The sequence below is a fragment of the Scylla paramamosain genome, chromosome 23 (assembly GCF_035594125.1).
Source record: "Scylla paramamosain isolate STU-SP2022 chromosome 23, ASM3559412v1, whole genome shotgun sequence".
In the NCBI taxonomy this organism is placed as follows: Eukaryota; Metazoa; Arthropoda; class Malacostraca; order Decapoda; family Portunidae; genus Scylla; species Scylla paramamosain.
Genome location: NC_087173.1, coordinates 11,715,486 through 11,732,986, shown reverse-complemented (window position 1 = coordinate 11,732,986; position 17,501 = coordinate 11,715,486). Strand labels below are relative to the sequence as shown.

General features: G+C 40.6%; 2 protein-coding genes across 12 annotated transcripts in view; one reads left to right on the top strand and one right to left on the bottom strand.

Annotated features, from left to right (window-relative positions):
• The window catches only part of LOC135112197 (copper-transporting ATPase 1-like), a 41,006-nt gene extending 35,527 nt beyond the window's left edge, over positions 1-5,479 (bottom strand). For 3 of the 7 annotated variants that reach the window (XM_064026327.1, XM_064026329.1, XM_064026328.1), the window contains exon 1: positions 5,128-5,479. The gene's annotated coding sequence lies outside the window, so the exon portion shown is untranslated. Of the gene's footprint in view, positions 1-629; positions 787-5,127 lie in introns of those variants that run through there. The other 4 variants (XM_064026321.1, XM_064026326.1, XM_064026322.1 and 1 more) reach the window with 3 other exon arrangements.
• Positions 5,480-6,663: 1,184 nt separating this feature from the next.
• LOC135112196 (elongation factor-like GTPase 1) lies at positions 6,664-15,366 on the top strand. Of its 5 annotated transcripts, none has more exons than XM_064026316.1 (11): positions 6,664-6,820; positions 8,612-8,855; positions 9,996-10,203; positions 10,643-10,774; positions 10,954-11,207; positions 11,604-12,462; positions 12,652-12,765; positions 13,013-13,279; positions 13,421-13,630; positions 13,810-14,706; positions 15,044-15,366. In XM_064026316.1, the coding sequence occupies exons 1-11, from the start codon at positions 6,679-6,681 to the stop codon at positions 15,275-15,277; spliced, it is 3,561 nt and encodes a 1,186-aa protein (XP_063882386.1). In that variant the 5' UTR covers positions 6,664-6,678; the 3' UTR covers positions 15,278-15,366. The 5 variants fall into 5 exon arrangements, with proteins under 5 accessions (XP_063882386.1, XP_063882385.1, XP_063882387.1 ...); XM_064026315.1 differs by having other exon boundaries at positions 6,664-6,847; XM_064026317.1 differs by having other exon boundaries at positions 6,683-6,780.
• Positions 15,367-17,501: the final 2,135 nt, after the last annotated feature.

Here is a 17,501-nt window from a genome sequence, read left to right as displayed (position 1 = left end):
TTTCACTTTATCCATTTTTTTTTGTATTGCATAACTTAAAATCTCATCTCGAACCATTTACTGGGGCATCTACGGTTACTTTACATAAATTATATATGACAGATATGGTGTTACAAAAAAGTTATCTTTAAATACTTTTTTTTTGCCTCATACTTGGATGATATTATTTGATTATCTTGATGCGAGCTATCCATCAAGGTGATATAAGAGTATGACTGAGGAAAGACATGAGCGGGTGTCAAAAGGAAGATTACAAGCGAATAGGTACGTTTCTCCATCCTACACCCGGCTAGTATTATATGTTATTTTGGTGAGGTTTTAATTAACTTAGTATGACTGCGAAAAGACGAATACACGAGCCTCTCCATAATATACATAGGGGTAACAAAAGCTAGGTATGTAAAAAGGAAAAATAAAGTGGAAATAAAGGTTAAGATACTTATGAATATTACATGAGTCTGTCCTTAATATACACAAGGGGGACTATTATAATTTACGCTACATACGTGACATAAAATGGTAATAACTAAACTAAACAAGCTTAAAAAAAAAAAAAAAAAAAAAAAAAAAAGGCGATAGAAAATGAGTTAAAGAGAGTCTACAAAAGAATACACGAGTTTGTGTTTCACCTTCAGGCGGGAGAGAAAACGGTGCTGGCTGAGGTGATTGAAGAAAACGGTGACAGTAGGGCTTGAGGGAGAGCTCGCCGATGACAGGCGCGGCTGGCTCTCCGCGGCCGCCACCTTCACTGGCGTGCCGTGTGCAGCCGTGATGCCACCACCGATCCTTACCAAGATTATTACGTTTCACTAAGATCCCCTTCCCGTTATCACTTCCCACCGAGTACAAAGCAAATGAATATCCCTCAAGAACACCATGGGATGATAATTTCAAGCAGTAGTATGAGATTCACGGCACAGAAAGATTTACCATACGTAAAGTCATATGATGACTTTTCAAAACGAGCCGAAGAGCAGAGAGCGTGCCGTGTGCAACGCTCGGCCAACAGCACAAGTGGTAATCATTTAACTGGAATTCTTTCGCAAGATTAACTTATTCATCTGCATCAGTGGAATGTAATTTGTATTATATGAATATCCTGGCAGAAGATGCACGGTACGGCAACTCTTCACCAGCATCCTCACGCGGCCACTGACACGCTGCTCACAGGGAATGATCTCACGCCTTGGTGTACATTCTTTAGAGGTTTCTGCTGGTAAAGTGGCGAGGAATTCCAATATTACCAGTGAATCCCCCCTCCCCCCGCCCACTGGGCCTCCTTTCCCAGCCTCCCCTCCACCCAGCGCCAAGGCCTGTGGACGGTAGACAGGCGCCAAACTATTATTATACGTGTACTCGTTATTTTGGCCCTACATACACTGCTCGAGTCTCCGGCGCTGATTACTATGTAAGATTACGACTTGTAATGAGTAAGTTCCAGCAACTAAATGAATTGAGGGTGCAGCGGACTGGATACGGAACAGTAGTTCTTTTGGTGAGGAAACGGGTTGGGAACGCACCAACATGGTTGTCACACAATAGTTGAATGCCGGATATGGACAAAAATAAATTGACATGCAGAGCTGTACATTTGCGGCTCAAACAACAAAAACATTGCAAGAGCACGAACACTGGTTTGTTTCAAGAGAAAGTTGGATAAATGACCATGGCACGGTAAATTTTAAGAGTTCAAGAGCTGGCTCCTGTTGGTAGGCTGGCCTTCGACTGTCTCCTATTTTTATTTATTTTTTTTATGTTGGTTGACCAAAATTAATGCATAAATCAAATAATGAACATGAATTGCCGTCCTTCAAGTGATACATAGGAGTAATAACATCTCTCTCTCTCTCTCTCTCTCTCTCTCTCTCTCTCTCTCTCTCTCTCTCTCTCTCTCTCTATATATATATATATGTGCGTGTGTGTGTGTGTGTGTGTGTGTGTGTGTGTGTTCATCATCAGCAGCAGCCTACAAGAGTTGCTTCTGACAAAATAACAAAGGTTTCAACACTCAACCATTGGATAAAAAGTAAGGGCCTTAATTTAACAAGAAAGGAATTAACTAAGTAGGTATTTGCCATATTCAAAACTAAAAAGGAAGGGATGTGAATATTTTTTATGTGAAAATGAGGCTGCCCAAGAATGAGAAAGAGAGAGAGAGAGAGAGAGAGAGAGAGAGAGAGAGAGAGAGAGAGAGAGAGAGAGAGAGAGAGAGAGAGAGAGAGAGAGAGAGAGAGAGAGAGAGAAAGAAAGAAAGAAAGAAAGAAAGAAAGAAAGAAAGAGAGAGAGAGAGAGAGAGAGAGAGAGAGAGAGAGAGAGAGAGAGAGAGAGAGAGAGAGAGAGAGAGAGAGAGAGAGAGAGAGAGAGAGAGAGAGAAAGCTGCTTCCTGGAATAATTCAAGTTGAAGGAAGGTGAAATTATATAAACAGTCAGAGTTCCAAAGTTCACCAGTGAAATGGATGAACAAGTGAAGATACTGATTAACACTTGCATTAATACACTCACTCATAAGCTACATTGGTGGAGTTCCTATAACCTCATCATTACCTGCTGTGTTTAATTTTTTCTACATAAAAGAAGCTTCTTGAGTTGAAGATGAAATTATAATGTAATGTCCTTAATCACATGTCTAGATAAAGCAACTTTCTTTTTTGTGATATAGAGGAGGCTGGTCAATGGATACAAAACTGAAAAAGTTTGCTTAATTAAGTGATGTCTGAATGATTATGTGTAAGCTGCTACATGTGGAGTGGGCATTGTGTTATGACAAGTGAATGTAACATGTACAACTATGAGAGAGAGAGAGAGAGAGAGAGAGAGAGAGAGAGAGAGAGAGAGAGAGAGAGAGAGAGAGAGAGAGAGAGAGAGAGAGAGAGAGAGAGAGAGAGAGAGAGAGAGAGAGAGAGAGAGAGAGAGAGAGAGAGAGAGAGAGATTTAGTTTTGCAAATGGCCTTATAATTCATTGAATAATTTAAGTCTGAAGTACCTAAATACATACCTTCCTGTAATGGGCCATCATTAGACGTAAGGCCCATGCCTCTATGAGGGCGATCTAAAACAACGACAACAACAACAACATACCTACATGATTCCCTTTTAAATTTGAAATTAATCTATTTATTATATGCTTATATATAATATTTCAATAGCCTTTAATATGAAATTGTAACTGAGTCAAGGATGTTTTTGTGTTTCCCACCCTCATGATTGCCAATTTGTGCTTAAGATAACTGAAAATTGAGGCCTAACATTGAACCACACGATGTAAAAAGCCAGTCAGCCTACACAAGCCAGCCATGATATATCTATTACACACTCCCATCCTCCTCTTTGAATGCTCTACTGTCCAACTAACAAGTTCTTTATGGGAAAATAAAAAAAAAGACCCAATTTTTGTTACTTTATAAATACCACAAAAAGTATGTCAATACAATGGGAAGACAAGCTCAGGCAGATGCAACTGTCATGAAGTGCCTCTATTAGGCAGGCAAGTTAATAACAGTATGAGGTACTCATAGGTCACTGGGTTAAGTCAGATGAGTTAGTTCAAGTGAATAAGGAATGAAAGGAAGCCAGTGCTGTCTGGTATGTAAATTATCATTCTGGAATTGAAGACATTAACTAATGTTTGATGCAAATACTATGCTGAACCAGGATCTTAACTTTACAAAGTAGAGGTAAAGAGTTACAATGCTAGATCAGTAAAAGTGCCCAGTAAGTAAATAAGTGTTCCAGTCTTATTGGATTATCAATTAGGTTATTGGATTGAATCAAAAGATCAGCCACTAATTTTCTGCTGCAGGATCAAGGGATTTCAATAATTTACTTGTTGATCTCAGAAATACTGAGCATATGAACGGATTCAGGAAGGCCTTGAATGCTTATCTCTTTTGGGAAGCTTACAGAAATGGCTGACTGCTTTATGCCTGCAATATTGTATGTAGTTCACTGGTACACTTTGTTGATTTTAGTTTATAACATTTTAAACTTATACCTTTAAGTTTTTAAAGTTTGTCTAATTTAAATTTTTCTACTAATTTACATAAATTTTTACTTATACTTTTTTTCTTTTTTTTTCTTTATTTCTTACATTTTTAATTTTTAGTCTTTTTCACCTTTAATTCCTGTATTTTTTTTATTTCCAGTTTATTTCCTCTATTTAATCTTTCTTTGCTTTTTGTAGGATGATTTAAATTTTTTTATTTTTTTCTTTGAATTGTTTAGCTCTATACATTTTGAGAACTGCCCTATTATGCAGCTGCAAAGTGCATAAACAAATAACTAAAATAACTAAATCAAAATAATAATTAATTTTGTGGTGGTTAATGTTAGGCTAGATTAGATGAGGCAATCTAACTGAGCTAAACCCATCCCAACCCTCCCTAAAAACAGCTGAAATGGCTGATCTTCATGTGATTTGTCTTATTTAACTCCCACCTTGGAGTTAAAGAAGGTTGGAGCTCCTAAATAAATTACTTCATTTGATAAAAAGTGCTGCACATGTGGTCATGCTGGGTACCACTGAAGATGGAGTCACTTGCCACATGATGGAGCCTCCAAATGTGTGCAGCTAATGCATGACATCATAAGGATAACCAATGAACATGAGTGCCAGCTAAACAGCATTAGAATGTATTTTATCATGACTGGCTAAACAACCATGGCTTTCCTTTATATGTATATAATGGTATGTTGCATCTCTAGTCTGTTTTTCTCTATTGGCTTAGGAGGGAAAGAAAAAAACGTTCAAGAAAAGTGAACAAATAATTTTGGTTAATTACATATTTATATCATAATCCAGTTATGTAAAAACACCTTGTCTGATGGCAAGTTGTTGGTGACTTAAGAAAACGACAGTGATAAAATAAAATAAAGAATAAAAAACATGAAGACACCTCCCTCCCACGATCCAGTCAAAATAAAGAATAAAAACATGAAAACATCTCCCTCCCATGATCCATTCAGTCACCTCACCTCTGCCTGATGCTACAATCGCCAGGCAGCTCCACACAGCACACACGAGATAGACACCACACCAAGCACGCACCATGGGGTAATAGCAGGGTGGTTAAGACAAGAAATTAGTTGACCTGTTGCATAGATGACAGATGTGGGTCAGTCACTGCTTACCTCCAGCCATTCCTGGTGTCCTGCACTGCCTCCCTGATGCCAAGTGGTGCAGGCGACACTGCCCTACACACTCCCAGCTGGCTGACCTTCATCGGCTCTTGATTCACTTTGACAGTACAGAGCAGTGGTTCTCTGACACCTATCACTCACTCCTGCAGAGTCACGGTTTTTCGAGTGACCCACAAGTTGACAAATGACAATGCCCCAAGCGTTATGTACTATACATGTGGACCATTTTGTACCTAGCAGATTAACTGACGCGTACTAGGCAGTCAGGAAAGTGAGGTGCGAGTCCCCCTCTTCGCAAAGCACAGCACCCCATCAAATGTCAGTCACGTCGCTGCGGTGCTGGAATAACAATACTTGGCACCTGCTGCTTGCGTTGTTTATCTCAAGTGAGCGTCGTTCTACAATGCACAGGGAAAAAACAGTGAAAATAAATTATTCAATAAATCAATATAATATTGTATGGTAGCCTGGAAATGGATGAATAAATTTCCTTACAATAATAAATTTTACAATTGTGTATAAGAATAACGAAGTAGATCCTACTTGATCCAGTGGCTTTCCTTTTGCATTATCAGCACGAGGGTCAACAGGAAATACTGCAGGCTGATTTTTAATTATGTTATCTGCATTGATGGCGTAGCCTCGCTTACTCCAACACATTCACGAGGAGTAAACATGAAACTGACAATATAAATAACAATATAAACAGTAATCTCTGTGGTCTTTTAAAATTCAGTTATTAATAAAAGAAAGCAAAGGGTTTCAAAATAAGGATCCGTCAATTGCCCATCCTATCGCAAACTAGCCAGCCACGCAAACTGGCCAACCCTTTACTTAAGACAGGCCCGAAGTAACACTTCACCCATTATCTGGCACCGCAAAACCCATGCAACTGTTTTCTAAACAGTGTGAGGGCCCGTATTTTCAGTATCTTAAGGCTCTCATGAAGACAATTTTCAGTTCACAGAACTATATTTAGTAAGATTCTCATATATGTTTTTCCTACTGATGGTGCGCAATCCTTAATATGTTATTACTATAATCATGGAAACAGTCTTGAAAGGCTTGAGTGAGGTGATCGAGATGTCACTCAGACTTTGGATAATACAATCTCGGGAACACTTCTTATGTGCTATACTATGCTTGCTGTTATATTGAATGTATATAACTATTATCGCAGAAACATAAATATGCACATCACCCTTCATGAGAGAGAGAGAGAGAGAGAGAGAGAGAGAGAGAGAGAGAGAGAGAGGTGGGGGGGACAGGGTGGGATGCGAGTGTTTCAGAGGGGTAACTAATATTATACAACCCATGCTAAGTTGTAATAAAACATTACATTCTTTGGAATGTAAAAGAAGACGCAGCAGTAGAGAAACTTCTATAAGCTCATTGTAATCCTGAGGCAAAAATTACGAGTCCCGTTTTCTCTAGCATCTCTTAACTAAAAGCAAAAAAAATGTTTCGTAAATATTTTTTTTTTTAATGTGACTGAAAATACTTAGATAAGAGGTATTACATTTTTAGTTTTTTTTGGTGCCGATGAAGCGAGTGAAGGAGTGGTCGCCGTCTCGCAGAGTCCTCTCACAACAACATTGCGTCACGCTGCCTCATACAACGGCTGGCTCGCTGAGGCAGGGGAAGGTGAGGCATTGTGACAAGAACAGTGTACTACTGCTAGTTGGTGTGTCCAGTGAAAACAAAGATAGAAGTAATCTCTTGTGGGATATAAATGTAGCAGATCCAGTTATTTATTAAGTAGAGCTTGAATTTGGAAAGTTCTAGTGAGTGCCTTGTGTGTGAGGTGGTGGTGGGATAATGAAGCCTGGTTGCTTAATGTGGAGTACAATAATGCAAGTGCGCGATAATAGTTAGGAACTAACATTAAACTTCCATTATTGTTATAGATGTAGTCGTACAGCTGTTGCAAGTCATTGTGCCAGATTCGTAACTCATCGACCAGATGTGCTGAGTTACGGATAAATTTATATAAGTGCACCCGCCTAATATTTTCGGATGAAACTACATTTTTCTGGTAGATTTTGATGTGCTTTGAATGAATCTAGTAACTTTCCACCTCAAATAAAAAAAAAGATATATATATACACCCCCACACACATAAACTAATGATTTGCGACGAAATCAAACAGAGATTCATTCATTAAACATCAAAATCTACCAATTAAATTTAGTTTCCTTCTCACAGAAAAAAAAAAAAAATGGAGTTTAACTAAACCTAACAAAACCAAACATAACTAAACGTAACCTAATCTAACTTAATGATAAATTTGATAAAAGTTAATATCTCAGGAGCTAACAATTTGTGGTGGTAAAGATATACACCACTGTGTTATATGTGACCCAACTACCTCACCAAGAACAAGGCCTTGCCATTTGGTAGAGGATAGAAGAGGAGGCTGTAAATGACATTGTTCTGTGGGAGGATATACAGTGGAACCTCAGTTTTCGAACTTAATTTGTTCCTGAATGTTGTTTGAAATCCAAAATGTTTGAAAACCAAAACTATTTCCCCCATAGGATTCAATGTAAAATAGATTAATCCGTTCTCAGACACCCCTCCACCATGTCTTAGCGGATAATGATCGACACTCCCACTGCTAAAATGGCTGCTCCACAACATCTCCAGCTTAGAATTTTTAGACATCTTGCTGCTGGAAAAAACTACTAGGAAAATGCAGTTGTGCAGTACTTAAGGCATTGTGGGTCATAGAGAGGGCCACAGGAGGGTCAGGGTTACTCCTGAGTGCTGAACCTTGTTTGTTTACATCAAGATTCTTCAACTTCAATGGGATCACATTTAACTTATTTCAAAGATTGAATGACTGTCTTACCCTCTGTCTCTCTTCCAAATATATAAAAACAAAGGACATTTTTATAGAAACTATAAATTAGTAATAAGTGGCAGCTTTTGCTACGACATGTAGTATTTGAAATCAAGTAACTTAGTTTGAAAACCAAATTATGGTATGGTAATTGAAGCAATTATGAGTTAAAACTTGTTCAAAAACTGAGTTGTTTGAAAAAGGGAGACGTTCGGTAACTGAGGTTCCATTGTAATACATTTTTGGACTGTGGGTTGGTTTTGTTATTATGGACGGTTGTCTAATGAGATATTATACCTTGATCTCTTATTTGTGTGTTCTTTGTAATTGTTCCTTACTCAATCTCTTATTTGTGTGTCCATCATTGTAATTGTCCCTTCCTAGAATGTGGCTGACGATTCCTTCTCAGAGGTGGAGAGTCATTTTGTTGTTATAATATTCCCCTTCCTGTAGGTGGGTGAAACAGGCTATATAAATAAAAAAAAAGAAACACTGAGGCTCCAGAGTTTCATGTTCAGGTTCTATTGTTTTATTATTTCACTGTAGTAATTCTTCGGCAGTTTGTATGCTTAAATAGGTGTACTATTTCATGTTTTCTCACAGGAAATAATGCATTTATCCCTTCCAAGCAGCAGTGTCACCTGTGCTTGTAACACTGTGCACTGTGGTATCAGCAGCAGCAGGCAGGATGGTGGTGGACAGCAGTGGTGGCAGTGCCCAGAGGGTACCCCGACTCATGGGTAATCCAGCTAATATTCGGAACCTGTGCATCATGGCCCACGTTGACCATGGCAAGACCTCACTGGCAGATGCCCTTGTAGCCTCCAATGGCCTGATTAATCAGCGGCAGGCTGGGCGCATCAGATACATGGACAGGTAGGATGGCATCATAACTAACACTCATTTTGTGCTCTGCCTTGGAACACTATGAAAATATTGAGATAGTGGTCTAGAGGCAGGATAAATTGCCCTGCAGAGTATAGTGTAACAGGGTGTAACAGGAGGGATGAAAGTACAAGTTTTCTAAGCGGGAAATGTTCTATGGACACATGCAATTTGAGGTGTTGTCAAGGGGTGTTATGACATAAGTATGGGAGGGAGACAGATACAATGGCCAGGCTGGGTACGTAACTCTGGTGGGACATGTGGATGTGGGACATCAGTTGGTGAAATTGTGAATGATTTAATCATGATTTCTACAAGTTTTGGAGCATTATAATCCCATAATGAGTGGTAATAATGGACAGATAAACATTACACAAGGATAGTATGGCTGTAGTTAACGATAAGTAAAATAATAGCCCATGTTTACATGCTCAACAGTGATGTGGAGTATGTAGACATGGTGACTGCCATGGTTACCAGCCCAGCCCAACCCAGCCATTGTATCTGCCGCCTTTCAACACCTGAATTTCTCAACATGGCTAAACAGTGCCTCAGAATGCATACATGCATAGAACATTCTTAACTTAGAATGACCTGTACTTTCACCTCTGAAAATAAAGTTTAAGTATTAAGCATGGTAGTAGCGATGGCACAGAAGGGTAGGATTTCACTCTTCTTGATATCTTGTGTCTTGTGTCTTTTGTGAAGATTAAGTAAGCAGAATTACTAAGAACACTGGATCTATCTGTTTTACATTTTCATACCAGTGAGATAAATTTTTCTGATAAAATCAACACTGTTCAGTGGAGGATGGTTGAGAACCTAGATGCAAAAAAATGAAATTTCCAAAATTTTGAATAACAAAAGTCTGTTACTCAAGAGGGATTAAGTGCCTGGCATGCTGATGTGTTCTTTGGTTGTAAATTGCATGTTTTCACTGAGCAGTGTAGCCTGTTATTTGCATTGTTGCATGAATTGCTAGCCTCAAAGGTAGATTATTTTGAACAATTACTTCTGCAATCATGCATTGTGATTTATTGGATTAAAACATTACCAATATGTTACATCTTCACAATCACTAATTTTTGCTCAATACTCAGAAAATTTGAACCACACATTCCCTTCCCACAGCCGCAAGGAGGAGATAGAGCGAGGAATCACCATGAAGAGTTCCTGTGTGTCCCTGGCCTACAGTCGTCCAGATGGAGACTATCTTGTTAACCTTATTGATTCTCCAGGCCATGTAGACTTCTCATCTGAGGTGTCCACTGCAGTGCGGCTATGTGACGGGGCCATCATTGTGGTAGATGTGGTGGAGGGCGTGTGTGCCCAGACCAAGGCAAGTGGTTTCCAGTGCTCTGAACTTTTTATTTTGGGATTGCTTATGTTTATCACATTTGCATCAGGTGCTTTCATTGTGGAAAATGCTCATGTGAAGTTACTGGTCTTGTTGGCCTATTTGTTTGTAAATGTTAAGATAGAGAGTTTCATTACATATTTTCAATAAATATTTAGCAAAATTTTGCACTTAGACAGGAAGCTCAGAAGTGGCTGGAGTCTCTGAAACACAGAAAGTTCTGATCTTTTAAATGTTCAAGTGAAACCACATCTGGCACATGGGGCTGCAATAATTGTAAATACTGTAATAGGTTTGGCAGAATTTAAATGCCATGCTGCAGATTAGGCAAGACTAACTAATTTTCAGATAGTATTGAGTTTAGTGGGAGTAAAAACAGCTTGCAGTGGTGGTAGTAAACTTTTCCTGTGTGTTGATGCAGGTGGTGTTGAGGCAAGCCTGGCTGGAGGACATCCGGCCTGTATTGGTGTTGAACAAGATTGACCGCCTCATCCTGGAGACCAAGCTGAGTCCCCTTGACTGCTACTACCACATTGCACAGGTTCTAGAGCAGGTCAGTTAGTGCACTGTTTCCATTAGCTATCTATTAAAGCACTTATGATTTGTATTATTCTACATTAATGAGCCAGGTTTATGTTTTACTTCAGTATACAAAACCACTATTATATGATATCATTGTGGACTTATTTTTACATTTTTTTTTTTTAAACATTGTGTACTTTTCTCCATCAGGTTAATGCATACATGGGTGAACAGTACAACACCACACTCCTAGGGAAGAGCAGCACAGAGATGGAAAGACAGAAGACTGAGAGGGAGAGGCGAGCTTCTGAGAGGGAGAGGAAGGTGTCAGAATCCTTAACATCTGAGACTCAGATCAACTTTGCTGACTGGGGGATTGAGACTACAGATGATTCTGACTTGTACTTCTCCCCTGAGCTTGGCAATGTGGTATTTGCCAGTGCCTATGATGGCTGGGGATTCAGGTGAGTCACATGCCTTCAGGTTTTTGGCTGTAAATGTGATCTACATTTTCATTGTTGTAACATGAATCACACATTTTTGATGCTCAGAATTTAGGATTAATATTATCCAAAGGAGGATCTCTACTTGGTCTCTCTCTCTCTCTCTCTCTCTCTCTCTCTCTCTCTCTCTCTCTCTCTCTCTCTCTCTCTCTCTCTCTCTCTCTCTCTCTCTCTCTCTCTCTCTCTCTCTCTCTCTCTCTCTCTCTCTCTCTCTCTCTATATATATATATATATATATATATATATAACATTTTTATGGATAATTTGCTGTTAATCTAAGTGCCAGTTTGGTCAGTAATAATTATTGATCTGCATGTTGTGTTCTCCACTTTTCCCTTTTTTCTTTTTCTTGTGCAGCATCCATCACTTTGCCAGCCTGCTCTCAGCCAAGTTGGGGATGAACAAAGAAGTGCTGAACAAAACCCTGTGGGGTGATTACTACATCACCAACAAGGGTGGTGAGAAGAGGATCATGAGTGGTGCCAGGGACAAGCGCAAGAATCCTTTGTTTGTGACTCTCATCCTGGAGAACTTGTACAAGGTTTACAACACTGTCATGGTTCAGAAGGACAAGAAGGAGGTTGAAAAGTTATCTGAGGCTCTGGGAGTCAAGGTTCCTGTAACAGTATCCAAGTCAACAGATCACCGAAATAAACTAAACTTCCTGATGAATGGATGGCTGCCCTTGGCTCCGGCGGTGTTGGAAATGGCAGTGGATCACTTGCCTAGTGCCTCAAACATTTCTGAAGAGCGCGCAATGAAGCTCATGTGTTCTGCCAACCACAGATTTGATTCCTTGCCTCAACAAACCCAAGAACTCAAGCAGGCATTCATCAGTTGCAACAGAAGTGAGACGGCACCCATCATTGTGTATGTATCAAAGATGTTTGGTGTCCAGAGGAAGAACTTGCCCCAGGATCGATCAGGGCGAGCAGCATTCACTGGAGGAGGGGGAGGACAAGGGTTGGTGACAGAAGAAGACTTGCTGGCTCGTAGGGAGGAGATTCGGCGCAGGAGGGAAGCAACCAGCTGTTATGACAGCTCAGCTACTGAACTTCCACTCTCTGAAGAGGAGGTGGCTGAGATGAAGAAAAAGCATGAACAGTTTTTAGAGGACAAGAGAAAGGCTGAGGAGGAACGACAAAAATGGCTTGAAGAAGAAGTTTTTGTTGCCTTTGCACGGGTGTTCAGTGGGACACTGACGGTGGGACAGAAGGTAAGTCGAGGAACTGTTTTGGTGCTCTAGCTATAAATCTTGCTGTAATATGCTAAATGTTGAATTATTATTTGATTCTTTCCCAGCTCTTCATTTATTAAATCTCCTAAATTTTCATCAGGATCACCAGATATCTAGGCAATGTAATAAACTGCCTATTACTCATGTTTGTTTGTTTTGTGTGTCCAGGTGTATGTATTGGGACCAAAGCACGACCCCAGCACAGTGCTGAGTTGTCTGAGTGAAGACAAGGAGATTGATGAGGAAGAGATCAAGAACTTTAAGCACATTCACACATGTGAAGTTAGTGACTGATATTATTATATGTTGGTCCTGAAAATACAAGTTAGTTGTTGCTACAGATATAATATTCAATGACCATCTGCTGTGTTTTTTTTATATTAGATTGATGGTAATGACTCTAATGAAGATTTTCTAATGGGAGTGTATAGAAGTAAGGAAGTCTTAATGGGCTTTGATTTGTTATATCCTTCCTCTCATGGTATGCAGCAAACATGTTCAGGTGCATTTTCTATGTGGTCCTTTTTAGGTGAGTGGTCTATACCTCATGCTGGGAAGAGAGATGGAACACCTTGAGTGTGCCCCAGCAGGCTTGGTAGTGGGTATCACTGGCCTTGAAGGCTCTGTCATCAAGAGTGCCACTCTGTCGTCTACCTTAGCTATGCCTGCCTTCACTGAGCTCACCCTTGGGGCCACACCCATTCTAAGGGTGGCAGTGGAAACCCATGACCCCAGGGACCTGCCCAAACTGCGAGCTGGCCTCAAACTTCTCAACCAGGCTGACCCTTGTGTCCAGGTACCACCACAGTTTTTGGAATGATCTTGACTTATTATGGTTTGATTTCTTTATATTTTTTGAATAGTCATGAAATTCTGTGCGTAATTCTCAGTCATTTAGTAGTTCTGTCTGATTCACATCTGAGATGCTTCTCTCCAGGTGGCTCTGCAGAGCAGTGGGGAATATGTCATTGTGACGGCAGGAGAGATTCACCTCCAGCGATGCGTTGATGACCTTCAGGAACGCTACGCTGGTGTGCCCATTAGGACCTCAGATCCCATTGTGCCTTTCAGGGAGACCATCATCCCTCGGCCTACTGTGGACAGGCTTAATGAGGCCATTGAAGGGGAAAATGTCAATGTCAGGAAGGTCAGTGTGTTTCTGTCCCACAAAGTTTTTCTTGATGCAGATTGCTGTTGCTTCTGAGATCATGGTGCTCTTGCCTTGGTAGAGTAATCCATAAAGGGAATTAAAAGTGGGGCATGCATAATCTTGTATAGTCTTCAATATAATATCAAATTTGCTTATTTCTTGTTTTCTTTCTGCAGACTGACAACAATGATCCTTTGGGAGTGGTGGAGGTGAATGGGCGGTTGGGCAAGCTGAGGGTCCGAGCAGTGCCCCTTCCTGGCCCAGTTACTCTCATCCTCCAGCAGCATGAGGAGGTGCTACACCTGGTATCCTTGGTGGGTGGCACTGGCACTGCAGACTCCACAGATCTCCAGGACCCCACCTCCAGGATGGAAGGAGAAAAGGGAGAAGCCCTTCAGATGCAGGATCTTGCCAAAGCTCTTGAGAACAGGCAAAAGCTTAACAGGGAAGCTGTTACAGCAATAGCTGAGCTGAAGTCCTCTCTTGACAAGGCATTCCAGGAAGCTGGAGGGGAATGGAAGAATGCAATCAATGAGATCTGGAGCTTTGGCCCAGATGGACGTGGCCCAAACATCTTATTGAACCGCATTCCAGCCTATGCCAGACACTCTGTCTGGGAAAAGGCCACCACCTCAGACTCTCCACTGGCCCTCTATGACACAAGCTTTGTCACTGGATTCCAGATGGCCACCAAGGCAGGTCCACTGTGTGAGGAACCCATGATGGGTGTGTGCTTTGTGGTGGAGGACTGGAGCCTTACTCTAACCACCAACACAGATCTTGGTGAGGAAAACACCAGGACAGTCAACATTTCCTCAGGGCAGATCATTTCCCTCTCCAAAGACAACCTCAGGAAAGCCTTTGAGCAGCAATGCCAGCGGCTGGTGTGTGCCATGTACTCCTGTGTTATTAGTGTTACCTCAGAGGTGGTGGGCAAGATGTACAGTGTGATTGGCAAGAGGCAGGGCAGAGTGGTGGATGGAGACATAACAGAGGGCTCCACCTCCTGGAATGTCACTGCCTACCTCCCTGTTATTGAGAGCATGAACTTTGCCAATGAGCTAAGAAAGTCTGTAAGTATAAGCTTCACTGCCTGATGAGCCTCCTGCATTCTTTACCACATTATATTGTTTAGAATTGTTTTCAGTCAGCAAATTTTTACAGTTTTCTAATCCTAGTCTTTGCCTTGTAGCAGCTTGAGAAAGTAGTTTATGTGGTTCTGAGCACCAGTTTAACTTTGCAAATTTTCTGGCTAAAATCAGTGTCAATCAATCATCAGTTTTCTGGTTTGCTGACTTGGTTGTAAGCTGTATGCTTTTAGATCAATTGAACACTCAGGAACTAAAAAGAATGAGGTGCATACTGTACTTTACCCAAACCTTCCTCACACTTAACTACTACTTTCCACAGACGTCAGGAGAGGCGATGCCCCAGCTGGTGTTCTCTCACTGGGAGGTGCTGGACATTGACCCCTTCTGGGAGCCACAGACAACTGAGGAACTCATGCACTGGGGAGAAAAGTCTGACAGTGCTAACTTAGCTCGCAAGTACATCAATGCAGTGAGGAAGAGGAAAGGTCTGGCCATTGATGAAAAGATTGTTGAGTTTGCAGAAAAGCAGAGAACTTTATCCAAAAATAAATAGTGATTTTTTTTTAGAGTACATTGGAATCAGTGGTAGTATCATAATTCTTGAATGATTGTTGTATAACTAATAAAACATATATTTATTGATTACATATTTTTTGCAAGTATCTCCTTAAACATCTTGAAATGAAATGATAAAACAATGTGGATTCAATTTAGTACTTGTTTTTTCTTAATTTTTATATTTACAATGACTTCTTAGGGGGGGACATGACACAGCTGGGCATCATGCAGCTGTGTTGATGGAATACTGGTAGCATATTAAAATGACTCATAAAAAGGGGACCAAAAGTGATACATGATGTGACTGAATCCTTTGAATTTTTACTGCTGTAGTGACAAAGTGTGACGTCTTGTCTTGAGAATCTCAGCCTGATAACTATGAAGATGAGTGTTTTGTAGCCACACTAAACTGTTACCATGACAATCCAAAAGAAACTGTCCATTTGGCGAGGGAAAATCTGCTATGTTCTATTAATAGCAGGAATGTCACACCATAAACAAGCACTTGTCACTAAAGATAGACTTAGGAAATTGGCCTTGAATGTTCTACTATTTATAAGTACTTAATCAGCATACAACAGTAAAACCTGCATGAACTGAATGACTAATTAGGGCAGCTCTGTGGGTGCATGGGTGACTTATGGAATACTACTGTGTTATGGTGAAGATCATCTGGCACCATTTAGGATTACCAGCATCCTTTAGCTTAATGTAACATGCTGACACACACACAGAAGAAAAAAAATATTGCTTAGATATTGTGCGATAAATAAGAAAAGAAAATGTGCAAAGGAATGATAATAGAAGAGAGAGAGAGAGAGAGAGAGAGAGAGAGAGAGAGAGAGAGAGAGAGAGAGAGAGAGAGAGAGAGAGAGAGAGAGAGGTGTGTGTGTGTTCATTCTTTTCTGCCCAAGGCATGGCTGGCTTCTTAACCCTGTGTGTGTGTGTGTGTGTGTGTGTGTGTGTGTGTGTGTGTGTGTGTGTGTGTGTGTGTGTGTGTGTGTGTGTGTGTGTGTGTGTGTGTGTGTGTGCCTGTCTGTCTGTCTGCCTGTCTACTAAGGGCACTGGCTGGACCATATTTACCTCCCTCGTCTTCCTCCTACTCTTCCTCTCTCTTCGTTCTCTTCCTCTTTCTTCTCAGACTCTTCCTCTTCCTCCTTCACCTTCTCAGTGGCATCGCCTCGGCCTAGTCATTTCAGTTTAAAAAGTTTCTTGAATAACCGTGGAAGAAAATTAATAAGATAAAAAAAGAAAGAAAATAGCGAAGCACCTCTTTTTTTCTCTTCCTTAATCATCATCATCAGCATCTCCCTTCCATTCTTCCTCCAGACATTAAATCATAATTACGTTTGGTTGTCTGAGCATATGAGACAACAACAACAATAACAACGACAACAATAACAACAACAACAACAACAACAACACCACCACTAACATGGCAATATTATAGTAATGTTGCGAACCTCAGCTTGTAATGTTATTTGAGATCAAGACGTAGTATAAAAATGAAAACAATGGAGAAACGTTACAATTATTGGAATTTGAAAAAAAACAAACAAAAAAAATGATGAATAACAGCCGGAGCGCTTTCTTAAAAAAAAGTAAAAATGAAAAGGAGACGGAAAGAAAACTACACGGAAGAGAAAAGTTTTGATTTCACACGCAGAAGTGAAAATGTACTTTGGAAGAATCTGGATCCTTTTGGGTAGTGTGGCAAAAACTGGAAGGCTACTTAGTGTGCTGTGATGCCTTTGCTGCACTCCTCAATCTTCTTGGCTGCGATTTTAAGTTTTACAGCGAATTCCTGCAACACTTTCGAAGGTGCACGTCTATTCACGGTGTGCCGATGCCACTGTGGGGACTGACAGACGTGCCTGGCGACTGATATAACACCAAGAAGTGTTTTAGTCTCTCTCTCTCTCTTTCTCTCTCTCTCTCTCTGAGCTGCTACAACGACATCATTATCGAGAGAGAGAGAGAGAGAGAGAGAGAGAGAGAGAGAGAGAGAGAGAGAGAGAGAGAGAGAGAGACTAAAACCCTTCTTCGTGTTATATCAATCGCCAGGCACGTCTGTCAATCCCCCAGGCACGTCTCTCTATCTCTCTCTCTCTCTCTCTCTCTCTCTCTCTCTCTCTCTCTCTCTCTCTCTCTCTGTTTTTGTGGTACTACAATGACATCGTTGTCGAGAGAGAGAGAGAGAGAGAGAGAGAGAGAGAGAG

Coding starts and splice junctions, on each gene's coding strand:
- LOC135112196 (XM_064026315.1), top strand. CDS start 6,679: ATGAAGCGAGTGAAGGAGTGGTCGCCGTCTCGCAGAGTCCTCTCACAA. Junction 8,856..9,995: donor CGCATCAGATACATGGACAG/GTAGGATGGCAT, acceptor CCCTTCCCACAG/CCGCAAGGAGGAGATAGAGC. Junction 14,707..15,043: donor CCAATGAGCTAAGAAAGTCT/GTAAGTATAAGC, acceptor TACTTTCCACAG/ACGTCAGGAGAGGCGATGCC.